This window comes from Vidua macroura, chromosome 8 (assembly GCF_024509145.1).
Source record: "Vidua macroura isolate BioBank_ID:100142 chromosome 8, ASM2450914v1, whole genome shotgun sequence".
Lineage (NCBI taxonomy): Eukaryota > Metazoa > Chordata > Aves > Passeriformes > Viduidae > Vidua > Vidua macroura.
This window is the reverse complement of record NC_071578.1, coordinates 34,831,116-34,852,574: the sequence shown is the minus strand read 5'-3', so window position 1 is coordinate 34,852,574 and position 21,459 is coordinate 34,831,116. Positions and strand designations below refer to the sequence as shown.

The 21,459-nt window shown below is 55.8% G+C and overlaps 2 protein-coding genes across 6 annotated transcripts; both read right to left on the bottom strand.

The window, feature by feature from the left end:
• Positions 1–30: 30 nt before the first annotated feature.
• On the bottom strand, positions 31–4,704 carry AIFM2 (apoptosis inducing factor mitochondria associated 2). Its single transcript, XM_053984287.1, has 8 exons — positions 4,483–4,704; positions 3,516–3,631; positions 2,712–2,831; positions 2,277–2,369; positions 1,899–2,007; positions 1,562–1,714; positions 1,042–1,242; positions 31–492 (listed from the first exon to the last, which is right to left on the bottom strand). The coding sequence occupies exons 1-8, from the start codon at positions 4,655–4,657 to the stop codon at positions 338–340; spliced, it is 1,122 nt and encodes a 373-aa protein (XP_053840262.1). The 5' UTR covers positions 4,658–4,704; the 3' UTR covers positions 31–337.
• A 7,948-nt stretch (positions 4,705–12,652) lies between these two features.
• Positions 12,653–21,228, bottom strand: CHST3 (carbohydrate sulfotransferase 3). 5 transcript variants are annotated; one of them, XM_053984284.1, is made up of 3 exons: positions 21,171–21,228; positions 15,078–15,282; positions 12,653–14,931 (listed from the first exon to the last, which is right to left on the bottom strand). In XM_053984284.1, the coding sequence occupies exons 2-3, from the start codon at positions 15,212–15,214 to the stop codon at positions 13,701–13,703; spliced, it is 1,368 nt and encodes a 455-aa protein (XP_053840259.1). In that variant the 5' UTR covers positions 15,215–15,282; positions 21,171–21,228; the 3' UTR covers positions 12,653–13,700. The 5 variants fall into 5 exon arrangements, with proteins under 5 accessions (XP_053840259.1, XP_053840260.1, XP_053840258.1 ...); XM_053984285.1 differs by lacking the exon at positions 21,171–21,228 and adding an exon at positions 18,521–18,952 and having other exon boundaries at positions 12,653–14,771; XM_053984283.1 differs by lacking the exon at positions 21,171–21,228 and adding an exon at positions 18,521–18,602.
• Positions 21,229–21,459: the final 231 nt, after the last annotated feature.

Genomic DNA, 21,459 nt, shown 5'->3' with positions numbered 1-21,459 from the left:
AAACAACACATTACAAACAAACCACAGATGTTCTGAAAACCACAGTGTTTATTGTTACAAATCAAGGTAAGCCAAGCTTGTTGCTCAGAGCTCTCTCAGCGAGGGAGTAAAAGAAACTTTTCTTCATTGGTTTTTATTGTGGGAACTTCTGTGCAGCTCATTTGGGAAGTGCCTCCTTCCCCTTCACAGCAAGGCAGGCACCCCTTTTATGTGTCATGGTGACAGGTGGCCTGAGGAGGTGCTGCAGAGGACAATATCAGTCAGTCCAAGCAATAGATGTGCACCCTCACCCCCTTCCAGTTGCTGTACTCCTTGCTGGATTGTTACTGGTGCCCTCTCAAGAGGGCATCGTCTGTCCCATCGTCCTCCAGCTCTTGGAGACGAACAGATCCCGGCTCTTGGCAATGGTCACCAGGAGACGTCCCACATAGTAACCATTCACCTGGCCTACACCATCGTTCCTGCCCATGGAAAGCAGGAATGTTAGTGACCCTGCAAAGAAGATGTAGAGGTGTAAGTGAAGCAACTGTTGTCCAGCTCCCCTGCATCCATGTGGAACAGCATTCAGCATAGTTCTGGTAAGTTTACATCAGTGCTCATGAAGAAGAAGACCCATTACTCAGCTAGATTTTTGAGACCAGACTGTTCAGTTTGTGTTTGTTGTAGTTTAAGGGGAAAAATAAGGAAAAGGGAAGTCATCGTACTCCCGAGATTTAATTGGACAGTGAGCAACTTTAAGAAAAGAAAATAAGTTCCATGAATAGCAGGGTCCCACCAGTAGATTGATCAAGACATTAGTGAAGAAATAACACGTTGTGTGGTAGACTGATACAGGTAATTAATATCTACACTGTGTCTTTGGCAAGGAGTAATATGAAGCCTGAGCTACAAGCTGACATTACCCCAATTTTGAGTTTATTCACAGTTTATAAACAGTGAGTTTATAAACAGTGAGTTTAGAGTCTCATGAGAGTTAAGACAGCTGTTCCTTGTGGAAAAGCAGCCCAACATCTAAGGCCAGGTGCTAGAAGCTGACCTTACCTGGCTCGTAGGTTTTGAGAGGCTTCTGTGTCAGGCTGTTGATGATATTTGTCACCACGATGTTGGCGTGGAGCCCAGCATGGTAGGCCATCTTGGGCTCTTTGACATCTGCACAGTCCCCAATGGCATAGATGTTCTCGTAGCCTTCCAGCTGGAGGTGCTTGTTAACTTTCAAAGCACCATTACTTGCCATTTTGTCACCTGTTTTGCCAAACAGCAGGTTTTTAGAAGCAGCTTTGTGTTGCTTCTTGTGGCCTGAGACCCCAAAATTCTGCTGATGTAATTGACACAAAGCGAGGGGTTGTTTTTCACCCTCCTTTCTACGTGTCAGGGAAGAGATGCTTTTTGCCTTGCTGTAGTTAATCACTGCAGTCTCGTGCAATGCATCATCCTTTGATATTTCAGTAGAATCACCCCCACAGGTTGTACACAGTCCATTCCCCACCTCACACCCCTCGGGCACCACACTCTGAAGAACTGTTGCTTTTTCCCACCCCGTGGTTTGGGTTTTTTCACTTACCAAATGCAGCAGCATATGCAGAAGAGTTAATCTTTATCCCTGTGCACAGCACCACCATGTCAACAACCACCTCGGTGCCCTTCTCTGTCCTCACTACCATGTCTTTCTGGAACTGGTTTGGCCTGAGGTTTTCTATGTCGCTGACCTTTTCACCTGTTGCAACAGAGAGCCCTGGGTCACAAAGCTTTGCTAGGCTGTGGTTTCCAGCTAACCCAGAGAAACAGTAATTCAAGGGAGCCATGTGTAACCAAAAAAAGTCAGAAAGAGGACATCAGGAGATGCTTTGGCTAAAGGAAGAGCAGCTTGTAGATGTTCAGAAGCATGGTTAAGGACATACTTAACAGAAGCTGGACTCCTTTCCTGAGGAGAATCTCTTTTACCACCTGGCGGACACTGGGTAGCAGCTCCACATCAGCCAGTGCAGTTTTTGAGTGAATGAGGATGACCTGTTGGGGACAAAACAGCAAATGGGGACACAGGAACAGAACAGGACTCACTGTGTGCAAGGTGGGAGCAGCTCTAGCTGGTGTCCCTCCACCCTAATCGATTCCTGCAAGAACAAGTCAGGAAGGGACACCTAGTGCCACAGTCCTTGCTGGTGGCTGGCTATAGGCTCAGCAACCAGATGTGCAGTCATCTCAGGCACCTCCAGCAGCACCATCACGGAACAGTATCAGAACCAGGATGAAGGTCATTGTGATGAAGATGTTCCTACCTCTTTGCCCGGGTACTCCGTTTTGATCTCGGCAGCCATCTCCACTCCAGCAGCACCACCTCCCACTACCAGGATGCGCTGAGATTTCTCAATCTTCAAGAGAAAATTTGTGTTACAAGAGAACTGCAAAGGGCAGGAAGCCTTCAGTCATTCCATGAACATTCTGGGACACAGCAGAGGCCCAAAAGCAATAAACCTCTTAGCTCATTAAGAGGCAACAAGAAGTGCCCTGTGCACTCTTCCTGCCTACCCTGTAATACTGTTGAGCATTTCAGGTTTCCCCTTGTGCTAGAGAAGCCATGATGAGTTCCTTGTCCTGGCTGCTCCCAGTGTCCCTTTCTCTTAGACACAGCTGGCTCCAGTTAGCCATAGTGGTATCTGGGACAGGGAAGCTGAAGAAAAGCAGGCAGCACTTCCTAAGAGTTGATTCCTCACCTCTTTAACCATCTCTTCATAGGTCTGGATGGCACTTTCCATGTCAATGACTTGGTTGAACTTCCCAGGGAATGGCCCATCACTGCCTGTTGCAAGAATGAGATGGGAGTAGTGAAGCTCCTGGAAGGGCAGAAGGTAGAATGGGATATTAGACCTCTTAAAAGCAGAGCCTAGAACGCAGTGGTTGCCTCCTAGGTATTGGTCACTCATTCCCTCATCTCCAGCCTTTGCTGGTAACCAGGAAAGTACTTGTCACTGTCAGGAAGTGACTTTAGGAAGAGACCTGGTCCAGGTCACACCAAGTAACTGTCCCTCAAGGTCTGAGCTAAGCATGATTCAGGTGAGTTGAGAGATTTAAGGTAATTAAAGAAATTTAGGTAATTAAAGAAATTACTTGAATAACTTGACATTTATGCTGGACACTCACAGCTGGTTCCAGAGACTAACTTATCTCCTTCACTCTCTCCTGAACAGAGGTGAGATGCTCTGGCTGAAAAGAGTGATTGATGCTGCTGCTCTTGGCTCTTCCTGAAGTTAAATAAGGATCTGAGCCCCAGGTTTAATTGTTGAGCTCTAAATCCAGCTCTAAGAATAAAAGCTCAGCTGAGCAGGAGATGGGGTTGGGTATTTACTGCACACCCACATCCCAGCACAGCTGAAGGCCACTTAGCTCGGCTGGAAGGGATGGGGCTGTGCAGGGAAGGATGCCAAGTTCTTCAGGAGGATGGAACACACCCTGCTGAAGGCTGGCTGCCTGCACTAGCAGGTGATCCCATAAGGCATCCAGGTCATTGCAACACCCACCTCACCATCACTGAGCACAACTTGTTGCCTCCCAGGGTCTATGGCCACGACCTTGCCTTGTCGGAAGCTGTCCCCAAAGGTGACTGAGTAGGAGATGAAAGTCTTCTTGGCAAATCCTGTGGGAAGAGGAGACAATGGGAGAGCTCTCCTTCTCTGGAGGCTAACCACCCCCTCTTTTCTTCTCCCTTCATGCTGTCCTTGCTCAGACAAAAGCATGGAATGCATCTGGGACTATGGGCTGGACTTTTGCTGGGTGTTATCTCTGCCCAGCAAGGAGCTTCAGGACCTTTGCCTCAGATCAGATTACACCCTTGACTAGATGGCTTTGTCTCTGCCCCTCGTATCTCCTCTACTGGTTTACCAATAACTGTTTCAGTGGTCCTGGCAGTTTCTGGCTGGGTGTCAGAGGCTTTTTTCAGTAATCTGCCTCTCAGACCAAACTTTTGCTGTCCTTTTAATGCTTGTTCCCAGCCTCGAACATGGTACTTTATCCCTAAATTCCCCAGTGACTAATAGGGTTGGCCCAGCCTCCACCTGAGGGCCCAGACAGGCCTGAGCAGCTTTCTGCCAGGGTTTTATCATCCAGGGCCTCGGTGCTCTGATGCTCCACATTTCAAGGGCCGGGGACAGAAAGTGATTGACTCACCCCTTCAAGCTGCTTTGCTTTTAGCTTAGTCACCTTCTAAACTCTTGAAATAAAAAATAAAATAAAGGGGGAGGAGGGGGAAGAGGGGGGGGTGGGGAGGAGGGATGGTCTGAGCAGTTTTTGCTCGTTTTTCCCAGTGGATGTGCAATTAGCTTAACCACAGACGGGCTGTGGGTCCTCCCGGTGCCAAGTATTTGTTTTCCAGACGGAAAACATCGAGTCTTTCACCATCGCAGGGCGGAGAAGGCAGTGCGAGCACCGCGTTCCCTGCCGCTCCCCGCGTCCCTCGGCAGATGGGACAGGGGCTGCCCGAGCCCTTACCGCTCTCCACGGCGGCCCGGAGCGCGGCCACGTTGTGATGGAAAGCATCTCTCACGTCCACCAGCACGAAAGGGACGGCCCAGGACTTGAGCAGGCTGGCGGCCGCCGTCCCTCCGAAGCCGCCCCCGACCACCACGACCCGCACGGAGTCGTCCAGGGACAGGCGGGAGCCCATGGCGAGCGGCGGCTCCGGCGGGGCGCGGCGCGGGGGCCGTGCCGGGGCGCGCTCGGCCTTCCCGGGCGGAGCTGCGGGCGGAGCCGGGCTCCTGGGCGCTGAGCCCGCTGCCCGGGGCTTGCGGAGCCCGGCGCTGCCGGGCAGGAGAGTCGCGGGCACGGAGTGGCTCCTGCCAGGCGAGCAGCGTGTCCCGAGCGCAGAGCGCTTCACCTGCCCTAAGCCGCCCGCCTACATCCCCCCCCGCGAGAAGGCACCGAGGGTTTTACAAACTGAGGGCTCTGCTCAACTTCACAAGGCTGGAGGATGGTCCACTCCACCCGAATAAACAACCTCTTGGAGAGGGAAATTAAGATTACAGAATTACAGACTCAATTAGGAAAAGACCTCTGAGATCATCGAATCCAACCTATGACCAAACCAGCGCCATGTCAGCCGGACCATGGCGCTCTGTCTTTCCTTAAACAACTCCAGGAATGGTGAATTCACCACCTCTCTGAGCAGTCCCTTCCAATTTCTAATCACCCTTTCTGTAAGGAAATTCCTCCTGATGTTCAACTTAAACACAGAAAACGTGTATTTGCTCTGAGTGGAGCAGCAAAGGGAGCCCAGAGATGGCTGTGCAAGAGAGAAGATCACAAAATCTCAGAAAGGCTTGGGTAGGATGAGACCTTAGAGGCCATCTGGTTCCAGCCTCCCCACCATGGGCAGGGACACGAGCTCAGCATCAGCACGGTGGAGACAGTGGGACATAAAGAGGGAAGGGCTGAGGAGGTGGCAAAGGGCCCAGGAGAAGGGGAGTAGGGGGTGGAGAAGGTCGGCGGTATAAACGACAATCCAGATCGTGTTCTTCCACAGCGGGAAGTTGCCCCGAAGACTTTCAGCTCTTGTGGCATTCTGGATAAATATAGCTGCTGGCCCTTTGGGTAAAAATAGCTGCTGCACACACTGCGGTGCTGTGAGCTGGCAGAACTGCTCCTACACTGCCCTGCCCCCGCCCTGCTCCTCAGCCCTCCCTCAGCGAAACACAGCCCGCTGCCAAAATCCCCTCCCAGCAAAACACCCTCCAGCCTTGGGGGTGGGAGACGACGAAGCAATTTTCCGGGAAAAGCAGGGCCTGGACTCAGCATTGCCGCCAGAGGGTGCAGCCAGCTCGATCGCGGGGACATGGGACACGGTGTCCCAGTCCAGCGCATCCTTGCCTCGGCCACAGGAGGGGCTCGGGGACTGGGGAAGGAGGGTGACAAAGGGGTCCACAGGAGCGGGGGACGTTCCCGCACCCCATGCTCTTCAGCCTGGAAGAGAGCTGGGAGGAAAGGGATGGAACAGCCAACAATAAAGCTGGAATGGAGAAGGCCCTTGATGGGAAAGGCCCTGGCTCCACTGGAGTACACCCCGGGAAGGTTGGGGCTGTTTGTTACACAGGACTCAGCTGGAAATGCTGCAGTTTTCAATAGGAGAAAATTTTTATTAATCTGTGCAATATAAACCTTCAGAGCTGCTAAACACCTGTCCTGGCTAGGAGATCCGGGAGCTATGAATGTCCAGAGGCTGGGAAATACCCCCAGGGTAACAGTGCTGCAGGTCTGGTGCCTGTGTTTTCTCCTGGTACTGGAATGGTACCTGTGTGAGGAGGCTGCTGGAAGAGCCTGGCAATGGCTGGCTTTGGGAAAGCACAATTCACTGCAAAAATTGTGAAAAACCAAACCCACCTCCATTTCTAAAGGGATGAACTCTGCAATTTGAATCTGGTTTAAGCTCTTCTGTAAAATTGCATGGACACCTTGCTTGCTTGGCACCCCTTGTGTGTGAAGCCATCCCAGTCAGGGCAAGGTTCTCCTTACCTGTGTAACTTCCTTGGTGTGTCATCTTGCTGGAGCAAAGCTGGATCAAAGGCCCATTCCTAGCAGATAAGGATGCTGAGAATGAGTTCCTACTTCTCAAATGCTGCTTTCCTGTCCCCCTTCCTCTGCACCTTTGTGTCCAGCTCTGTCTTTTCCAGAGGCAGTTTTGGGCTTTTTATGACAGGCATTTTCCTGTATTTTACAGCACATGCCCACTGCTGGGAGCAATCCATTACTCTAGCAGTACTCTGTAAATTTCCCCTGTCACCTGATGTTTTCGCCCTCCAGGTATACTTTCAGGTGAACCCAGTTGGACAATAGAAGATCAGGACAACCTTTCAAAAAAAGGAGTAAAAAATCTTCTGGTCCAGTGAGTTGGAGATGCACCAACAAGCAAGAAAAGGTCACTGGCAAAAAGATTGCCCAGAGCAAACAGGGAGGGTAAAAGGGGCCTTTGTGAAACCCTCACTCCCAACCCCAGGCAAACAGGAAGAAACTTGGAATACCCAAAGCTGTGGCCAGTGTGAGCATTCAGTGTGCAGGTGAGAGCTCAGGTTTGGCAGGTGGGATGTTTGGATGATACTTCTTCAGCTGGGTGCACACAGGTGGTGAAAGTTCATCAGCCTCAGACAGGGTTTTTTCTCCTGCTGGTGGCTGTGGGGGGCATGGACAGCTGGGCAGGCCCGGGGCAGTGATTGCCCTGTCCTGCTCTGCCCTGTTGCAGGCTCCCTGGATTTCTCCTCAAAGCTGCTCCGTGGACCCCATGCTCCCTGCAGGATGGCAGGGGGAAAAGGTGTAGGGAAGGGGCTCTGTGAGATGGTCTTGTCCCAGTTTGCCACTGTGATACTGCCAGCATGGGCATATGTTCCTGTCTGTGAGTGCTCTCCTCAGCAGGTGTAATCCAGCATCATCCAGAGCTGAGAGACATCCCTCTGAGGATGATTAATCCACGGATGGGTACAACAGTGCTGCCTGGGGAGACCTTAGGATGCCACAAGTGCCCCTGCTCTGCACTGGCCCAAATTCCTGTGAGCCTCTGCATCTTTGTCCTGCCCTCCCTGATCATCAGGGCAGTTTGGCATCCCTAATTTTGCAATAACCCAGACAGGCTGGAAGAGGGATAACATTCCTCCCTTCACCCTCCTCTAGGGAACAGTTCTCCCACCTGGGCCAGGCTGAAGGCCTCATCCTTCCCTGCCAAGCCTGAGCTGCTGGAGACTGTTTCTGGCTCACAGCCATCTCTGCAAAACCCAAAATCCTCTCCTGTATCAGCAGCCTCACACACCACATTCCCTCTGCCCACAGACATGTCCTGCACATTGTCCTGTGACAGCCCCAGTGGCACCAGGGCAGCTGCAGCTCTCTGGCTGTGCCCCTGGAGGCTTTGCTTCAAGGAAAGGAGGATTTCAAGTCTCCCAGGGATGAGGGATTGCTCTAGTCAAACTGCCTGGCCCATCCTTGGCCCCCAGCTCCCCATTTTGCCTGGGTGAGCTGGTTGCCCCCCATGCCTCAGGGAGCTCTGCTTCAGCCAAGGTGGAATTGTGTCAGCTCAGGGCAAAGAATCACCTGGAAAAACCAATTCAGACAGTTCTTGGCTGCTTTTAAACATCAACACAGGCTATTTTATACCTTATACATAAAAATCTACTTTTAGCAGAAATCAACAAGGTTCCACTTACATTTATACTCTCCCCAACAAACCTAATTTTTCATTTCCAGTTTTTCAGTGGCTTGAGAAGACAAGCTGCTTCCCATGGATGACAGCACCAAAATCACCCTATTTTGGTCAGGCTGGAGCAGTGATGTGTATTTATAGGCAGCATCTCTGCATATGTCAGCCCAGAAATTGGTCACAGATCCCAGCCAGAAAAGGGTGGGAAAGCCCCAAGGGTGAAATGCAATGGTCGCTGCAATTGAAGTGGTCTTTGTATCCATGAGAAGAGCCACGGGGAGCTGGGATCTCCCTCCATCCCATCCCAGGGCTGTGCCACAAAGCTGTTCTCCTTTTCCCTGGGATCACAGCGTGCTCTGTGCCAAGGTGCTGCCCAGCTCCTCTTTTGCTGCACGATACAGCAGGATGAGTTTGCCAGGCTCAGCGTGCTGTGGTGACAGGCTTCACCTCACCTGCCATCACCACCTGCAAACTGGGGCTCAAACCAAGGCAGGTTTTGGGGAAATGGGGGTGGCCAGGCTCATGTCAGCCCCTGGCATGGGGTGAGCAGGGACCAAGCAGGGCTGTCCTTCCCCTTGGAGGAAACCCCAGCTCAGACAGCTCCTGAAACTGCCTCTGGGTTTTGTGCCATGCAGATCTTTCCCACCCCTCCAGAGCCAAGCATATAGCAGACATTGGGAATTTTACAGGAATGCCATTTTGTGGGATTTCATCCCTTATTGTGATGTGATCCAGGCAGGTGTCAACAAGAAACTTTTTCAGCTTTATTCATGTCAGCTGCCTGGCTATAAGGATTGCAGGGATCTCCTTGGAAATCCTCTGGCTCCTCCAGCAGTGGAGCCCAGAGATTGACAGTGTGGTGGCAACTTTCTTTTATGGGATAACATGGTTTGTGGCATTAATCCTTGTGGGGTGGTAGAGAAGCATAAAGGATGTCAGTGGCTGGGGTTTCTTTGGGAAAAAGGAGAGGGCTTGTGCAAGCTCCTTTGCTCTTGGGGCAGCTTTTGAGAAAGAACAGCTTTCACTCCTGATGTGGAGAGTTTTCTTCCCCTTGCCCCCCAGACTTCATTACAGTGAAAGCAGAGCATAGAATAAAACTGTGTCCTGAAAAAAATGGGCCTCACAGACAGGCAGCCTTTGTCCAAAGGTGTAATTACAGGATAAATATGGGATGCAGACCAAGAAATGCAGTCTGGTCAGGCATGCAGTCTCTTAGAAAAACACAACAGAAAACAAGGTTGTCATTTAATGCTGAAATGTCCACATGTGCTGCAGCCCTTGTGGGTCCCTCGTTGGCTTATGGATCTCCCCACTGATCCGGTGTTTGGATGTTTGGATGGTGCAGCTGTAGCCATGGACCAGCTCCCTGCAACAACCACACCAAACCCCCATGAGGGAGAGAAGGAAAAGGTTGATCCAGCCTCCAGCAGAAGCCAGTGGGGCTGGGTGAGGGCAGGCAATTGCTGGTGTGATGGATTTCCTTCCCTCCAGCCCTGTGCAGAAATCCCCTCTGATAGGGCTGCGAGGACACATGGGGGATTAGCTCATCCGATCCCATTAAATGGAGCTGGAACAAGTGAGGAGAAGGGTATGGGGGGTCAGGACAACCAGCACAGCAGCCACCTCTTCTGCTGTTTGGGAGAAACCTCATGCCAGGCTGGAAAAAGGCCTTTTTATGGATTGCTGAGGACCTGCCTGGTGGCTTGGCTTCATGGCCCAGCAGAGCCACCCGGGTGTTAAACTGCAGGGCATCTAAGGTGGCATTTCAGAGACTTGCCCACCTTGACCACTCTCTTACTTGGCACCAGCAGCTTCTACCTCCAGCAAGAACTGTCTCTCCACAGCAAACCCGGCCATGCCAGCATGGCCCCAGGCAGCTCTGAGTGCTCTGAGGGGGAGGCAGAGAAACAGCAGGATGTACCTGCTGTCCAAAGTCAACTCCGGATCAGACTGGCAGGAGAGAATCATTTCCCAGAAAGATCCCATTTGGAGGGAAACAGCACATCCATCATTTGTTCAAGTTCTCCTTGGTGCTACATCATCTTGTGTCACCTGCAATGACCCCAAGGAGAAGCAGTTTTGGCTGGTGGCCCTGTCCCACGGGACACGTGTCCCCTCACTGCTCTGGGCTGCTTGTGGAAAAGGTCTCTCTGGTGATAATTAGCATCACCCCAATGTTCCCAAATTCACCCCAAAGCATAGCTGCAGCAGGCTGGGAGGTGAGCCTGGAGGCAGTACAGCTGCAGGTTGGGGTTCTTTTATTTCCTTATTTTAAAACAAGCTTTAGTAGTGCTTTATTTCAGAAAGCTTAGATCTTTTGAAAAGAGGATTGATTTTTTTTTTAAATTTTTTTTGTCATTGGTGTCTATGAGAAAGGGTGAGGCTGCATCCGTTGCAGCTCCTGTTGTGGGCTTCCTGCATGGTCTGGATGCAGGTATGTCCTTGCTCTGAGGCAGTCTCTTGCTATGGCTTTCCCAATCCGTGCTTTCCCTCCCAAATCCATGCCTTTCATCCTCTACGGAAAGAGCCAGGCAAGGCCTGGCAGCAGCCGGAGCAGGCTGAGCAGGAGGCCCCTCTTGTGGGGGGACAAACCTCCCCCCAGCCAGCTCAGGGGGAATTCAGCTGCTCCAGCCTCGAAGGAGCCACGTCCCCTGTGGCTTCCCGATGCGCCTGGAGTCCGTGGGTTTAATGGGAGCAATTAGCCCTGCGGAAATCTGCATGGGTCGGGGGTATGTTTTCTCTCTGTCCTGAGACGTTTTTTGACAGGAAGCTGGAGGGTGTCCAGGAACAATTGCTTATGCTTGGCTAGCAGTGCCGGGCTGGAGGCAGCCAGGGCGGAGGCAGCGCAGGTAAGAATAGGCATAAGAACATCGCTGTCCCCTCTGGAACGGTGTGGCCAGCAGGAGCAGGGAGGTCATTCTTCCCTCTACTCAGCACTGGTGAGGCCAAACCCTGAGTGCTATGTCCAGGTCTGGCCCCTCAGTTTGGGAAGGACGTTGAGACGCTGGAGCGCGTCCAGAGGAGGCAACGAGGCTGGAGAGGGGTTGGGAACACAAACCCTGTGAGGAACGGCTGAGGGAACTGGGGGTGTTCAGCCTGGAGAAAAGGAGACTCAGAGGTGACTTTGTCACTCTACAACTCCCTGAAAGGTGGCTGTGCTCAGGTGGGGTTGGGCTCTTTCTCCAGGCAGCACTGACAGAACCAGAGGACAGTCTCGAGCTGCATCAAGGGAAATATAGGTTGGATGTTAGGAAAAAGTTTTTTACAGAAAGGCTGATGAAGTACTGGAATGGTCTGCCCAGGGAGGTGGTGGAGTCACCACCCCTGGATGTGTTTAAAAAAAGACTGGATGTGGCACTGGGTGCCAGGGTTTAGTTGAGGTGTTGGACTCGAGGATCTTTAAGGTCTCTTCCAGCCTAGTCTATCTGTTCTTATCTGTTCTGTTCTCTGGCCTCGGCTCAGCCCAGCTCCTGCTTCCCTCACTGCTTGTTTTCCATGCTCCTGGATTTGCCTGTCCTTGCCCCCTGGACCCGGCTCTCCAAGCCCCGAAGCGCCTCCACCCGCGGTGTGATGGGAGGGGGATGCTGGCCACTCTCCAATGTCCCCTCTGCGGCTGTGGCAGCTCGGTAGCTACTCACCCCTCATGCTGTTTCACAAACAATTACCCTAAAATTATTTTCTCTGCAAAATCCCACCTAATGGTGCTTTTCCAGAGGCGTTTACCAGGACGCTGCGTCCGACTTCGTTCCCCCTCATGCTGGGTGAGCTCTGCGGGCTTTGCCCAGCGCGCAGCTGCGGAATATCCATCTGACCTCAGTGACCCTGCTGCTTTCCCAGCAGGAAGCTTCCAAACAAAACCCGATTCACTCAGCAGCCCCAGGGCTGCTTGTGATGCCGAGAGCTGCGTGTGAGGCGGGGAGGAGGCTGACGCTCTCCATCGCCTGTGAGCGATGAGGGTTTGCCAAAAATCTCCACTTTTGTGCCCTTTCCCCATCCAGCTGGCACCGAGCGCCCTGAAATCACACCTTAAAGCCTGATGCAGCCCGGCCCTGCTCGGAAAACCTCCGCAGCCGGGGCGGGCGGGCGGATGGCTGCCCGGGGCTCCGGTGCGGCTGCTCCCCGCCGGCCGGCCCCGCGCTCCTCAATGCCGCCTCTGTTCTCCCTCTTGGGTCAAAAACGCGGCTTTTGTGAGCTCAGCCCAGCCGCAGCCCTTCGCCGGAGCCCCAGCGCGTTCCTCCCGGCCGGCAAAGCGCAGCCCAGCTGTGGCCAGCTGCCGCCTCGCTTCATTTATTTATTTTTGCTTTTGGCCAACAGCTCTAGTTGGGGAGAAGGGGACATGTGGCTGCTGGGACCCCTCAGGGTTCGCTGGCAAGCCCGAGGTGGAGACACCCACTCTCCACCAAAATGCTTGACTTCTCCCTCGGGTGGCTGCCATAAGCCAAAAATACCTGGTGGAGAAAAAGAATGAGCTACAAAGAGGGCTAAAAATAGGCATTTTAATTAATGAAATGTGAATTAGAGGGTGCAGCTCGGCACTGAGTCAACATCTGCAAATGGCAAACACCCTGAAACTCTACCAGGTTTGGCCACCCATCAGTGCTGTTAGCACATATTTCTGGGACTCCCCCTGGGCAGGGGACACCCACCAATACTAAGGAGACAGGAGATGCTTTGGACTCTGTGCTGGTGGTTTTGTTTTTAATCAGATAAGTCTGACTGTCTTTCCGTGATGCTGAAGTTTGAAGTCGCTGCTGCACGGGGGCTGGGGGGGTTACAGCCTGTCAGACCCTGGGGGCTGACCCAAGATCATACAGAAGGTGGTCTCCAGCTAAAACCTGGTGGTCTCCAGCTAAAACATGAGCTCTGTTCTGGGTGTCTCCCTTTGTGGTATGTTGTGCTGCTCTGATTTTTAGGCTTAGCTCCTTGACCAGCCTCCCCCTCTTTTTCACATAATAAATAAATAAATCCACCTGGTATACAAATACACAGGGAAAAAAGGAAATAAACCCAAACTTCCAAAACCAAGTTTGAAGAGCACCAAACCATAGTCACCTCATTTGGTTGTAGCCCAAGTGCCGTCCAGGGCTCTGTGGGCAGTTTCCAGTCTCTTCTGGTGTATGAAGGCACCAAACCAAGAAGGTCTCTGGGTGCTTGCTGGCACCACAGGGATTTTGTCCTTGCCCCATGCCAGCTGGCATGGGGGGTGGCAAGGCAGAGGTGCTTGGTCCTGTTCCCCTCTGCTTGCCATCACTCTCCTCTTCCTCAGTGCAGCTCCAGAGCTGGAGAGGTGGCCCTGTTGCCGACCCCACCACCCCTCACCATTACCATTTCCCCATTCCCGGAGAAATTGTGAAATTCAGGCTCTGCAGGACTCTGGGGCCAGCTCTGCCAAGATGCTCCAGCTCCTGGGGCTGCCATCTGGCAGCAGCGAGGAGCATTTTTGAGAGCAGGGTCCCCCAGGTCGTCTCCGGACCGGCCAGGAGCACGGCCGCAGCCCCTCTTTCCGCCCCGCCGCCGTCGCCCCGCGCTGTTACGTGACCCAGGCGGGCTGTGCCTCCTCCAGCAGGCTGAAGGAGCGGTTGGCCAGCGCCGTGGGGCTGCTGGCCAGCTTGTAGCCGAAGAGCTGCATGGCTGGGGCGCAGGCGTCCTGCACCACCTGCGCCAGCTTGAAGGGCATGCTGAACCGCCACTTGTCGAACTGCTCCGAGGAGTTCTTGCATGTGGAGTAGACGCCATTGCCGTCGTGGGGAGCCTGCGTGTTCCTGCCGATCCACTCCTCCACCTGCTGGGTGAGGGGCAGCCCGGCGAAGCGGAACATCTCCCGCGCCTTCTGCAGCGGCGCCCGCGCCACGTCCTCGTAGCGCACCAGCATGTAGCGGCCCCGCAGCCAGCCCGGCCGCCGCAGCCCCAGCTCCGCTGACACACGGATGCTCTCGCAGTTGCCCCGCAGCCGCTGCACCTCCTCCTCGCGCAGCGGAGCCTCCCCTTCGGATGCCCACTTCTTCCAGGTCTCGTACTTGCCAGAGAAGGCCACCATGCGTGAGGCCAGGACGGCGCGGGGGTCCCGCACCAGCTGGATGATGCGCAGGTCCAGCCGAGGGTCCTCCACCAGCGGCTGCAGGAACTCCAGCTGCCGGATGCGCACCGTCTTCAGGGCCACGTGCTGCTTGTGCCGGCACGCCTCGGCCGCCAGCGTGATGTTGAGGGGGCCGCAGCGGCGGTTCTTGCAGTAGTACTTCTCAAAGACCTTCTTGGTGCTGGGCGTGCAGACGGGCTCCTCGCACAGCGAGTGGCTGGAGCCCCGCCGAAACAAGAAAGGCGTCAGGTGGCCCTCGGGAACTGGTGAGATGAAGTTCTCCAAGATGTAGAGGTCACAGAGGAAGAGCTGCTTGAGGACATCTCGGTAAACCAAGGCTGAGCCCACTGCGCTGGCTCCCCCCGGTAGGAAGGTCACCGTCTTCTCGACGTGCCAGAGGGGCTCAAAGAGGTAGAAGATGCTGCCCTGCTGGTTGAAGAACTCCCCGACGAAGGAGGAGCCAGTGCGGGTGGTGGCCATCAGCAGGACGTGCCGCCGTGGCCCAGGGTCCCCGTCACCTGCCAGCTGCAGGGTGATGTTGTACAGGTGGGACCTCAGCTGGGAGAAGGCAGCGTCCAGCTCCTGCAGCGAGGCCAGCGAGCCGTTCTTGGCCGGTGCTGGGCTGACCTCGGTGCTGTTTGCCTCTGCCAGTGCCTGCGGGGACTGCTTCAGCTTGTCCGACACCCTGTGGGGAGACCCAGCCCAGCCTGGAGGACAGCGGGACCACCCTGCATCCCAGCAGGGGACCTGGGGGGCTCCTGCTGCATAGGAGCCTGGGACTGGGGGAGAGGGGCTGCAAACCTTGGGGTGGCTCAGATGCCCACTGCCTACCTGGAGATGAAGTTGTTCTCCTTCTCGATGATGATGAGGCTGATGACGAAGACCAGGAGGACGGCGTACTTGCTCTTCATCTTCAAGCAGTGCAGCAGCTCCCGGATATCTTGGGGCAAAGCGCGTCGGATCTCCATGGGGAACACACACAGGTCCCTCCTGCACGCCGGGAAGGTGTCTTGGGCTAGGGCCTTGCCAGCCCTGCCTGTGGGGAGAAGAAGGTTCAGCATGGCGATGCTTCCCTGCACGCAGGGTCAGAGGCTGACAAAGGCTGGACAAGAGCAGTAAAAAAGAGGAAGCTCCTCCCTACGGCTCCATCCCACCCCCCGAGGAGCAGTGGCCTGAATGCCATCGGCTGCTCCTCCTCCTTCCCAAAATATATCTGCCCGACAGAACCCCTTCCCACGCTTCCACCAGCTGCCCCTGCCCACCCTGAAACCCAATCCCTGCCATCCGACAGCTGCCTGCTTCCCGCTGGCAAAAACCTGCTGCTGCCAGCGAGGGAGCCCCTGGATCATGCAGATCTTCAGCACATTGTGCCTCCCAGCCTCTGGAAAGGGGAGGGTTGGAGGCTCCACCGTAGGGCCCCAGTGTGGGGCTGAGCAGCTTCCGCCTTCCCCCAGCATGGCAGCAGCGGCTGCTGAGCCTCGAAAATGAAACCCAGAGAGTTTTCAGGAACAAGGGCGGGCCGGAAAACACTGCTGCTGCCAGTCCCCCTCGGGGAGTAGAATGCTCCGGGGTTGGTTTTTGCCAAAAAAGAAAAAAAAAACTAATCCAAATGATGATGCAGCTGCTTGGTGTGGGATGCAAAACCAGGAGACTTGGCATCCCCGCCCAGCAGAAAAGACCGCCCCCCAGCCTCTCCTTCAGTGCCTGAATCGGGGTGTTGCTGGAAATCTCTCCGAGTCGCACCAAACCCACACCCCAGCGGGAGATTTTGGGTGCCACAGCTGCTGTTTCGGGGTCTGGGGCAGGTCCCCAGTGTGCAGACTTCCACCTCTAGGCCGTGCTGGCACCTGCCACCTCCCCGCCGGCTCGCGTGGGTGACGCCGTTCACTCATCCCGCTTTCTTGGCCAGACTTTCGGTGACTCAGGGAAAGTCTATTTAGCCTTGGCTGGGCTCCGCCAGCGCGACCCCGGCAGCCTGTCCCACCCCTGCTTTTGGGGTAAAGGAGGGGGGCCAGGCAGAGCCCCATCCTCTGGGGGGCCCTGGGGTTTGCTGGAGGGGAGATGCCCTGGCCAAGCCTCGGCATCTGCAGCTCCCGGCAGAGCGTGGAGTGGGGAAACCCTGCCAGGCATTGCGTCACGTCGCAACCTCTTCCGCGTCATGCTCGGCCAAAATGTGCATTTTTTAGTGTTGCTCGCTGAATGCCCCTCCGGCTGGGAAGGAGGGAGCATGGGCAGGAGGGGTGGGATGTGTCCCATGCTCAGGGCAGCACCCCAGCCTGTCAGGTTCCCAGCCCTCTCTGTGAGGACCAGGAATTTCCCAGCTGGAGCAAACCACTCAGCTCTGGAGGCTTGGCTTCCAGCCATCTCCTTTCCAGCAAAACCTTCTAAAAAGAGACATCCACACCCACGCACCCAGGAAACTCAGGATTTAGTGGGATGCAGGGATTCTGGAGAGCCCTGGCAGCCCCAGAGCCCTCCCACAGTGGTCCCCCAGCTCCCCCTTTCAGCAAGCGGCGCCGAAATCCCCGGCACACGTGTCTCTGTGTGTGTGTGTGTGTGTGTGTGTGTGTTTAACAGCCCTGTTAGTTTAGTTTGTCGTCACACCGCTCCTCGGGGACAGGCCGGCAGCCGGGGCAGGTGCCTTTTGCCAGCCACTCCTCATATCCCCCCTCCTCGGTCGTGCCCCCTCGATGACAGGATTTGTCAGAGTATTTGAGCAACTGAGAGAAAAGAATCAAATACACAAAGTCCTTGGTGTGGCCGCGTCTCAGAGTCACGGCATCCCCAAGGGACGGTGGTCTGCATCCCAGCCCTCGCCTGGAGCCGGGGACAGTCCCCACACACAGGGGATGGCATCAGCCGCTTCCTCAGACAAATCCCTGGGCAAAGCCAGCCCCGGGTTTTCCCCCTCTAATGCCCCCAGCTGCCTGACCACAAAGGAGCCACAGACCAGGAATTATTCACAGGGGTGACACAGAGAACCATGTCCGGTAGCGCTGGCAAAACCCTCACTCACAGGCTCAGGGCAGACATCATTCATTAAATAAACAACCGGCTGCAAATGCTGCCTGGGACCCGCGGGGCGGCAGCGACAGGCACGGGGGCCCCCTCAGGGCTGAGCTGTGGGGTGGGGACACGCGGGTGACCTGGTGGGGCTGCTCGGCATCCTAAAGCTCGTCCTTGCTGGGGCCCGTGAGGCTCAGCCCGGCTGGGGCAGTGCACAAGCCACAAGCGCCCCTTTGTGAGGGGGAACAGAGGGGCTCTGTGTCCCCTGCACGTTCCCTCCAGGGCTCTGCTGGGATGGGATGGATGAGGAGAACCAGCAGGTGCTGCTGCTGCCCCAGGGTGCCCTGCCAGTGTCCACTGCTGGGGAATGCACCTGTGTGAGCAGAGGGATGGATGGACATCATCCCTGGAGATGGCAGGCAGCGTTCTCTTGCTCTTCACGTCCCAAAGCAAAGCGGAATAATTTCCAGGAATGCTAAACTGAGATGCTGTGGATGGCAGCACCCACAGCTCAGATGCTGCTCCCTGCCTCTTCCTATCCCTTCAAAAGCTGGGAGTGCTTTTCAAGTCAGCAGGGACGGCTGCAATTCCCATTGCAGAGATGATAGGATTTATGGATTTCCTAGATGAGTTAAAGCCAGAAAAGGAACTTTTTTGGGTGGTGCTGGGGATTTTGTTCCCATACAAATCTGACCAGGTGGGATCTGCCACTACCAGCAAGTTAACTTCACCTTGCCACAGCAAGAAGGAAGGACTTGGACAGTAATGGAGACACCAAATCATTCCAGTCCGCTGGAGCAAGTTGCTTTGTGGGATGCATGTTCCCACTGGTGGTGCAGGTGGGGTGAGAAGAGCAGAGGCCCTGTGAGAGGAAGGAGGGAAGGGATGCTCGTGTCTCCTTTCTGCAGGGCATTCCACAGGACTGTCTGACTGGAAGAGCAGAGCAGGGGTTTTGAGCTCTCTTTTGGGAAAGGGAAGGTCTTACACAAAGCCTTGGGGCTCTCATTCCCCATCTCTGGCTGCCCTGAACCTCCACCAGGTGAGATCCAGGAAAGAAACATGCCTGTGGCTGCCAGGGGCAGCCAGCTGGAGGTGAGACTGGATGAAGTCACATTTTCCTTTGGTGACTCAACAGGCAACAACTGAGCTCTGGACACAGAAAGGCAATGAAACACCCACGTGCAAGAGTTCCCTCCCTGCCTGAGATCCTTCTGACCATCCAGCCCCCATCCACTCCCGTGCATCCCTCCACAGAAGCCCACAGTGACCTGCAGCTGAGCTCGCTGCCCCTGGCACTGCTGCTGCACTGAGTAATTCCCTCCACGGTCCTTTGCTTCATCAGACTTCCAGCAGACACTCGGATCAGCAAAACACAGGGGCGGAACAACAAAGAGATAAGGAGCACGGGCTTATCTGCTCTCCGTGCTGCTCTTTGTCTGCAACCTAGGGAAAAAAAAAAAAAAAAACAACTCTCTGTATTTATTCTTTCAACTATTTCCGCTCCCAGCTTCCTCCCGAGGCTGCCCTTGGGAAACGTGCCACCAGAGCTTCCCACTTTGCTTTCATCTCCCAGCAATTTTCATCCTGGTCCTGGCTGTCCTCCAAGGCATGGCACAAGCACAGCACTGCTTCGGTTTGCCCTGCGGCACAGCTAAGGAGCCTGTCCAGGCAGGTATTTTTTTGGTTACAAACATGTCTCGTCAAGCTAAAAAAAAAGAGGGGAAAAAAGTCACCTCCTACAATGTTTATAAAGTTGCCGAGAATAGTCACAATCCTCATCAAATTGAAGCCTGGAAAGTTCCCATTGGAGGAGGAGAAAGTTGGGAATGGAAAGTCCTTCTGACTCAGAGGTTGCACTCAGGAGCAGCAGCAGGAACGGTGCTGGTACAAACAGGCACCACTGGAACAACATTGTATTCATTGCACGAGCTCTCAAACTCCAGGTGCATGAGGTTGTCTCCTGTCCACTCTTTACTGTCCCACCTGTTCTCTGTGATGACCCAGATGAGCTGTCCTTGTTCCTCATGTCCCAAAAACCACTGTGCAGAAGGGGTGTAGAGGCTGGTGAGGGCACAGTAATGTTGGTGACAGGACCAGCACAGGCTTCATGGCCAGGACAGACAGGTCTTTTCTCTCCCTCCCCGTGGTGGTGTCTAAAGCAGGTTTTCTCCTGACCCAGCAGAGAGGAGAGCTGCTGCTCCTGCCCCTGGTGAACCCGATGGGGCTCAGAGACATCAGTGCTTGGCTTGGGGATAAAACACGTGCATCTGCCAGACAGGGACCAGCCTCTGGAGTTGGATCTGGACCAGGACCCAGCTAAAACACCTTCAACCTTGAAGCCAACCCGCTGGCAACAACAGACACGTATGGGGTGGGGTTTGCAGCACCACCTGCAGCAAAGGTGAGCAACTGAACGCACCGAACTGCTGGGCAGCGAGGGGAGCTACAGAGCAGACCACCAAGACGGGTGAGAGGTCTGCCCGGCCCTGTTTGCTCGGCGCCGGTGGCACAATGCCGGCCGCTGTGCGTGCCGGCGTCCCCTGGCCACGCTGGGAACCGCAAATGCCCGTCCCTGCTTCAATGAGCCCTTTCTTTGGGGCGCAGAGCCCACGGTCCCTCCCACCGCCCCACACTCCTTCCCCTCACTGCTCCATGCTCGCCTGGAAGCTCCTCGGCCAAACCCACCCCAAAAGCAGAGATACGGCGCTCTCTGTGCCTGCCTCTGCTCCCCTTTCAGCCGAGACAGGCGCCGGTAACGCTCCAGGGATGCAGAAGGGACTGGTGGCAAGAGATGTTGGCCGAGGGGACAGTGAGCTGTGCTCCAGTCAGCACAGGGAGACTGGGGGTGTGAAAACGAGCCGTACGCTGAAGCAACTTGGCAGATGTGGAAAAATTGCAGAGTTAAATGCCTGTCCTGGTGTAATGTTGTAAATCGTTGGCTGTGAAAAAGGAGACGCTTTCCTCCAGGCACCAAAGCCAGGCTCGGTGCAAAGGCAGTGGGGTGTGGGCAGCTCTCCCCAGTGCGGCCGGGAGCAGCTGCCGAAATCCCGGCAGGCACAGAGGGGGCACTCTGCTGGGATAGCCTTTCCCCCCCAAGGTACCCTCATGCCATCCAGGTCCCGTCGGGAGCCGTGAGGGTGTCAGAGTCCCAGCTCCGGCAGAAATGTCGCTGGCTCCCGGGCGCCGGGAGCCGGCCGAGGGCCAGCGTGCCCCGGTGGCCCCGGGACAGGAGGGGAAAGGGTGCGAACAACTTTCCAGTGCTCCCTGCTCGGGGCTGACAGGATGGATGATGCAACTCCGGGATGGTTGTGAGAAACTCTCTTTTTCCAGAGTCTCCTTCTGTCGCCCCAAATGCGCTCCGCTCCGGACGGAGGCTCGGCGCTGCCGCTGCAGAGCTCGATCCTATTCCATTGATTTTTTTTTTTTCTCCGAAAGAAAGGCACGGGGAGAGCTGCTGAGCAGTCATGTGCTGGGAGGACTTTCGGCAGCAGGGTGCTGGGATCCGGCTGTCCGCCGAAGGGAGAGAGGCAGAGGAGGAAGGGAGGCACCGCCGGCGCTGCCCCGCTGCGGGAACGGGCGGTGGGGGGCCCCGCACCGAGACAAAGGAGCGGCCGAGGCCGGAGGGCGCACAAAGGAGCCGGCGGAGCCCGGGGCCGCCCCGCGGGGGGATGCGGCCACCGAGCCCCGGGCTCCCCGCCGGCCCCGCTCCCCCTGCCCGGGCCGGGGGGGTTGAGCTCGGGGCCGCGGCCCCTCCTCGCACGCCCAACTTCCCGCAACTCCCCGCCGCGCTGGGAAAGACTCGATCCCCGCCGCCATCCTCCCCCTCGCCCCGGGGCTCCCGCTGCCCATCGCGCCGGTCCCGGCCCCCGGCCGCGCTCCGGCCCCCGCCCCGTCGGTCCCGAACCCCGCTGCACCTACCCGGCGGCGGCCGCTCCGCGGGGCGAGCTCGCCCGGTCCTGCCGTGCGGGAGGAGAGAGAGCAGCGGGTCCCCTGCTTTTCTTCACTGTGCTGTCATCCTCCCTCCCTCCCTCCCTGATTCCCTCCCTCCCCTCTTCCCTCCCTCCCTCCCTCCCTCCTTCCTTCCTTCCTTCCTCCCTCCCGGGGCAGCGGCGGGGGGAGCGGTCCCGGCGCCTGGACGCGGGTCCCGGGGCGGGGCCGGGCCGGGTCCCCGGGCCACCCCCCCGCTGCCCCCACCCCGGCAGGCCAC

Coding starts and splice junctions, on each gene's coding strand:
- AIFM2 (XM_053984287.1), bottom strand. CDS start 4,657: ATGGGCTCCCGCCTGTCCCTGGACGACTCCGTGCGGGTCGTGGTGGTC. Junction 2,370..2,711: donor ATGAAGAGATGGTTAAAGAG/GTGAGGAATCAA, acceptor TTTCTCTTGAAG/ATTGAGAAATCTCAGCGCAT. Junction 1,715..1,898: donor AGGAGTCCAGCTTCTGTTAA/GTATGTCCTTAA, acceptor CTGTTGCAACAG/GTGAAAAGGTCAGCGACATA.
- CHST3 (XM_053984286.1), bottom strand. CDS start 15,905: ATGCCAAGTCTCCTGGTTTTGCATCCCACACCAAGCAGCTGCATCATC. Junction 15,283..15,562: donor TCCCTCGCTGGCAGCAGCAG/GTTTTTGCCAGC, acceptor TTCTCCCCACAG/GCAGGGCTGGCAAGGCCCTA. Junction 14,932..15,077: donor GAGAACAACTTCATCTCCAG/GTAGGCAGTGGG, acceptor GTCTCCCCACAG/GGTGTCGGACAAGCTGAAGC.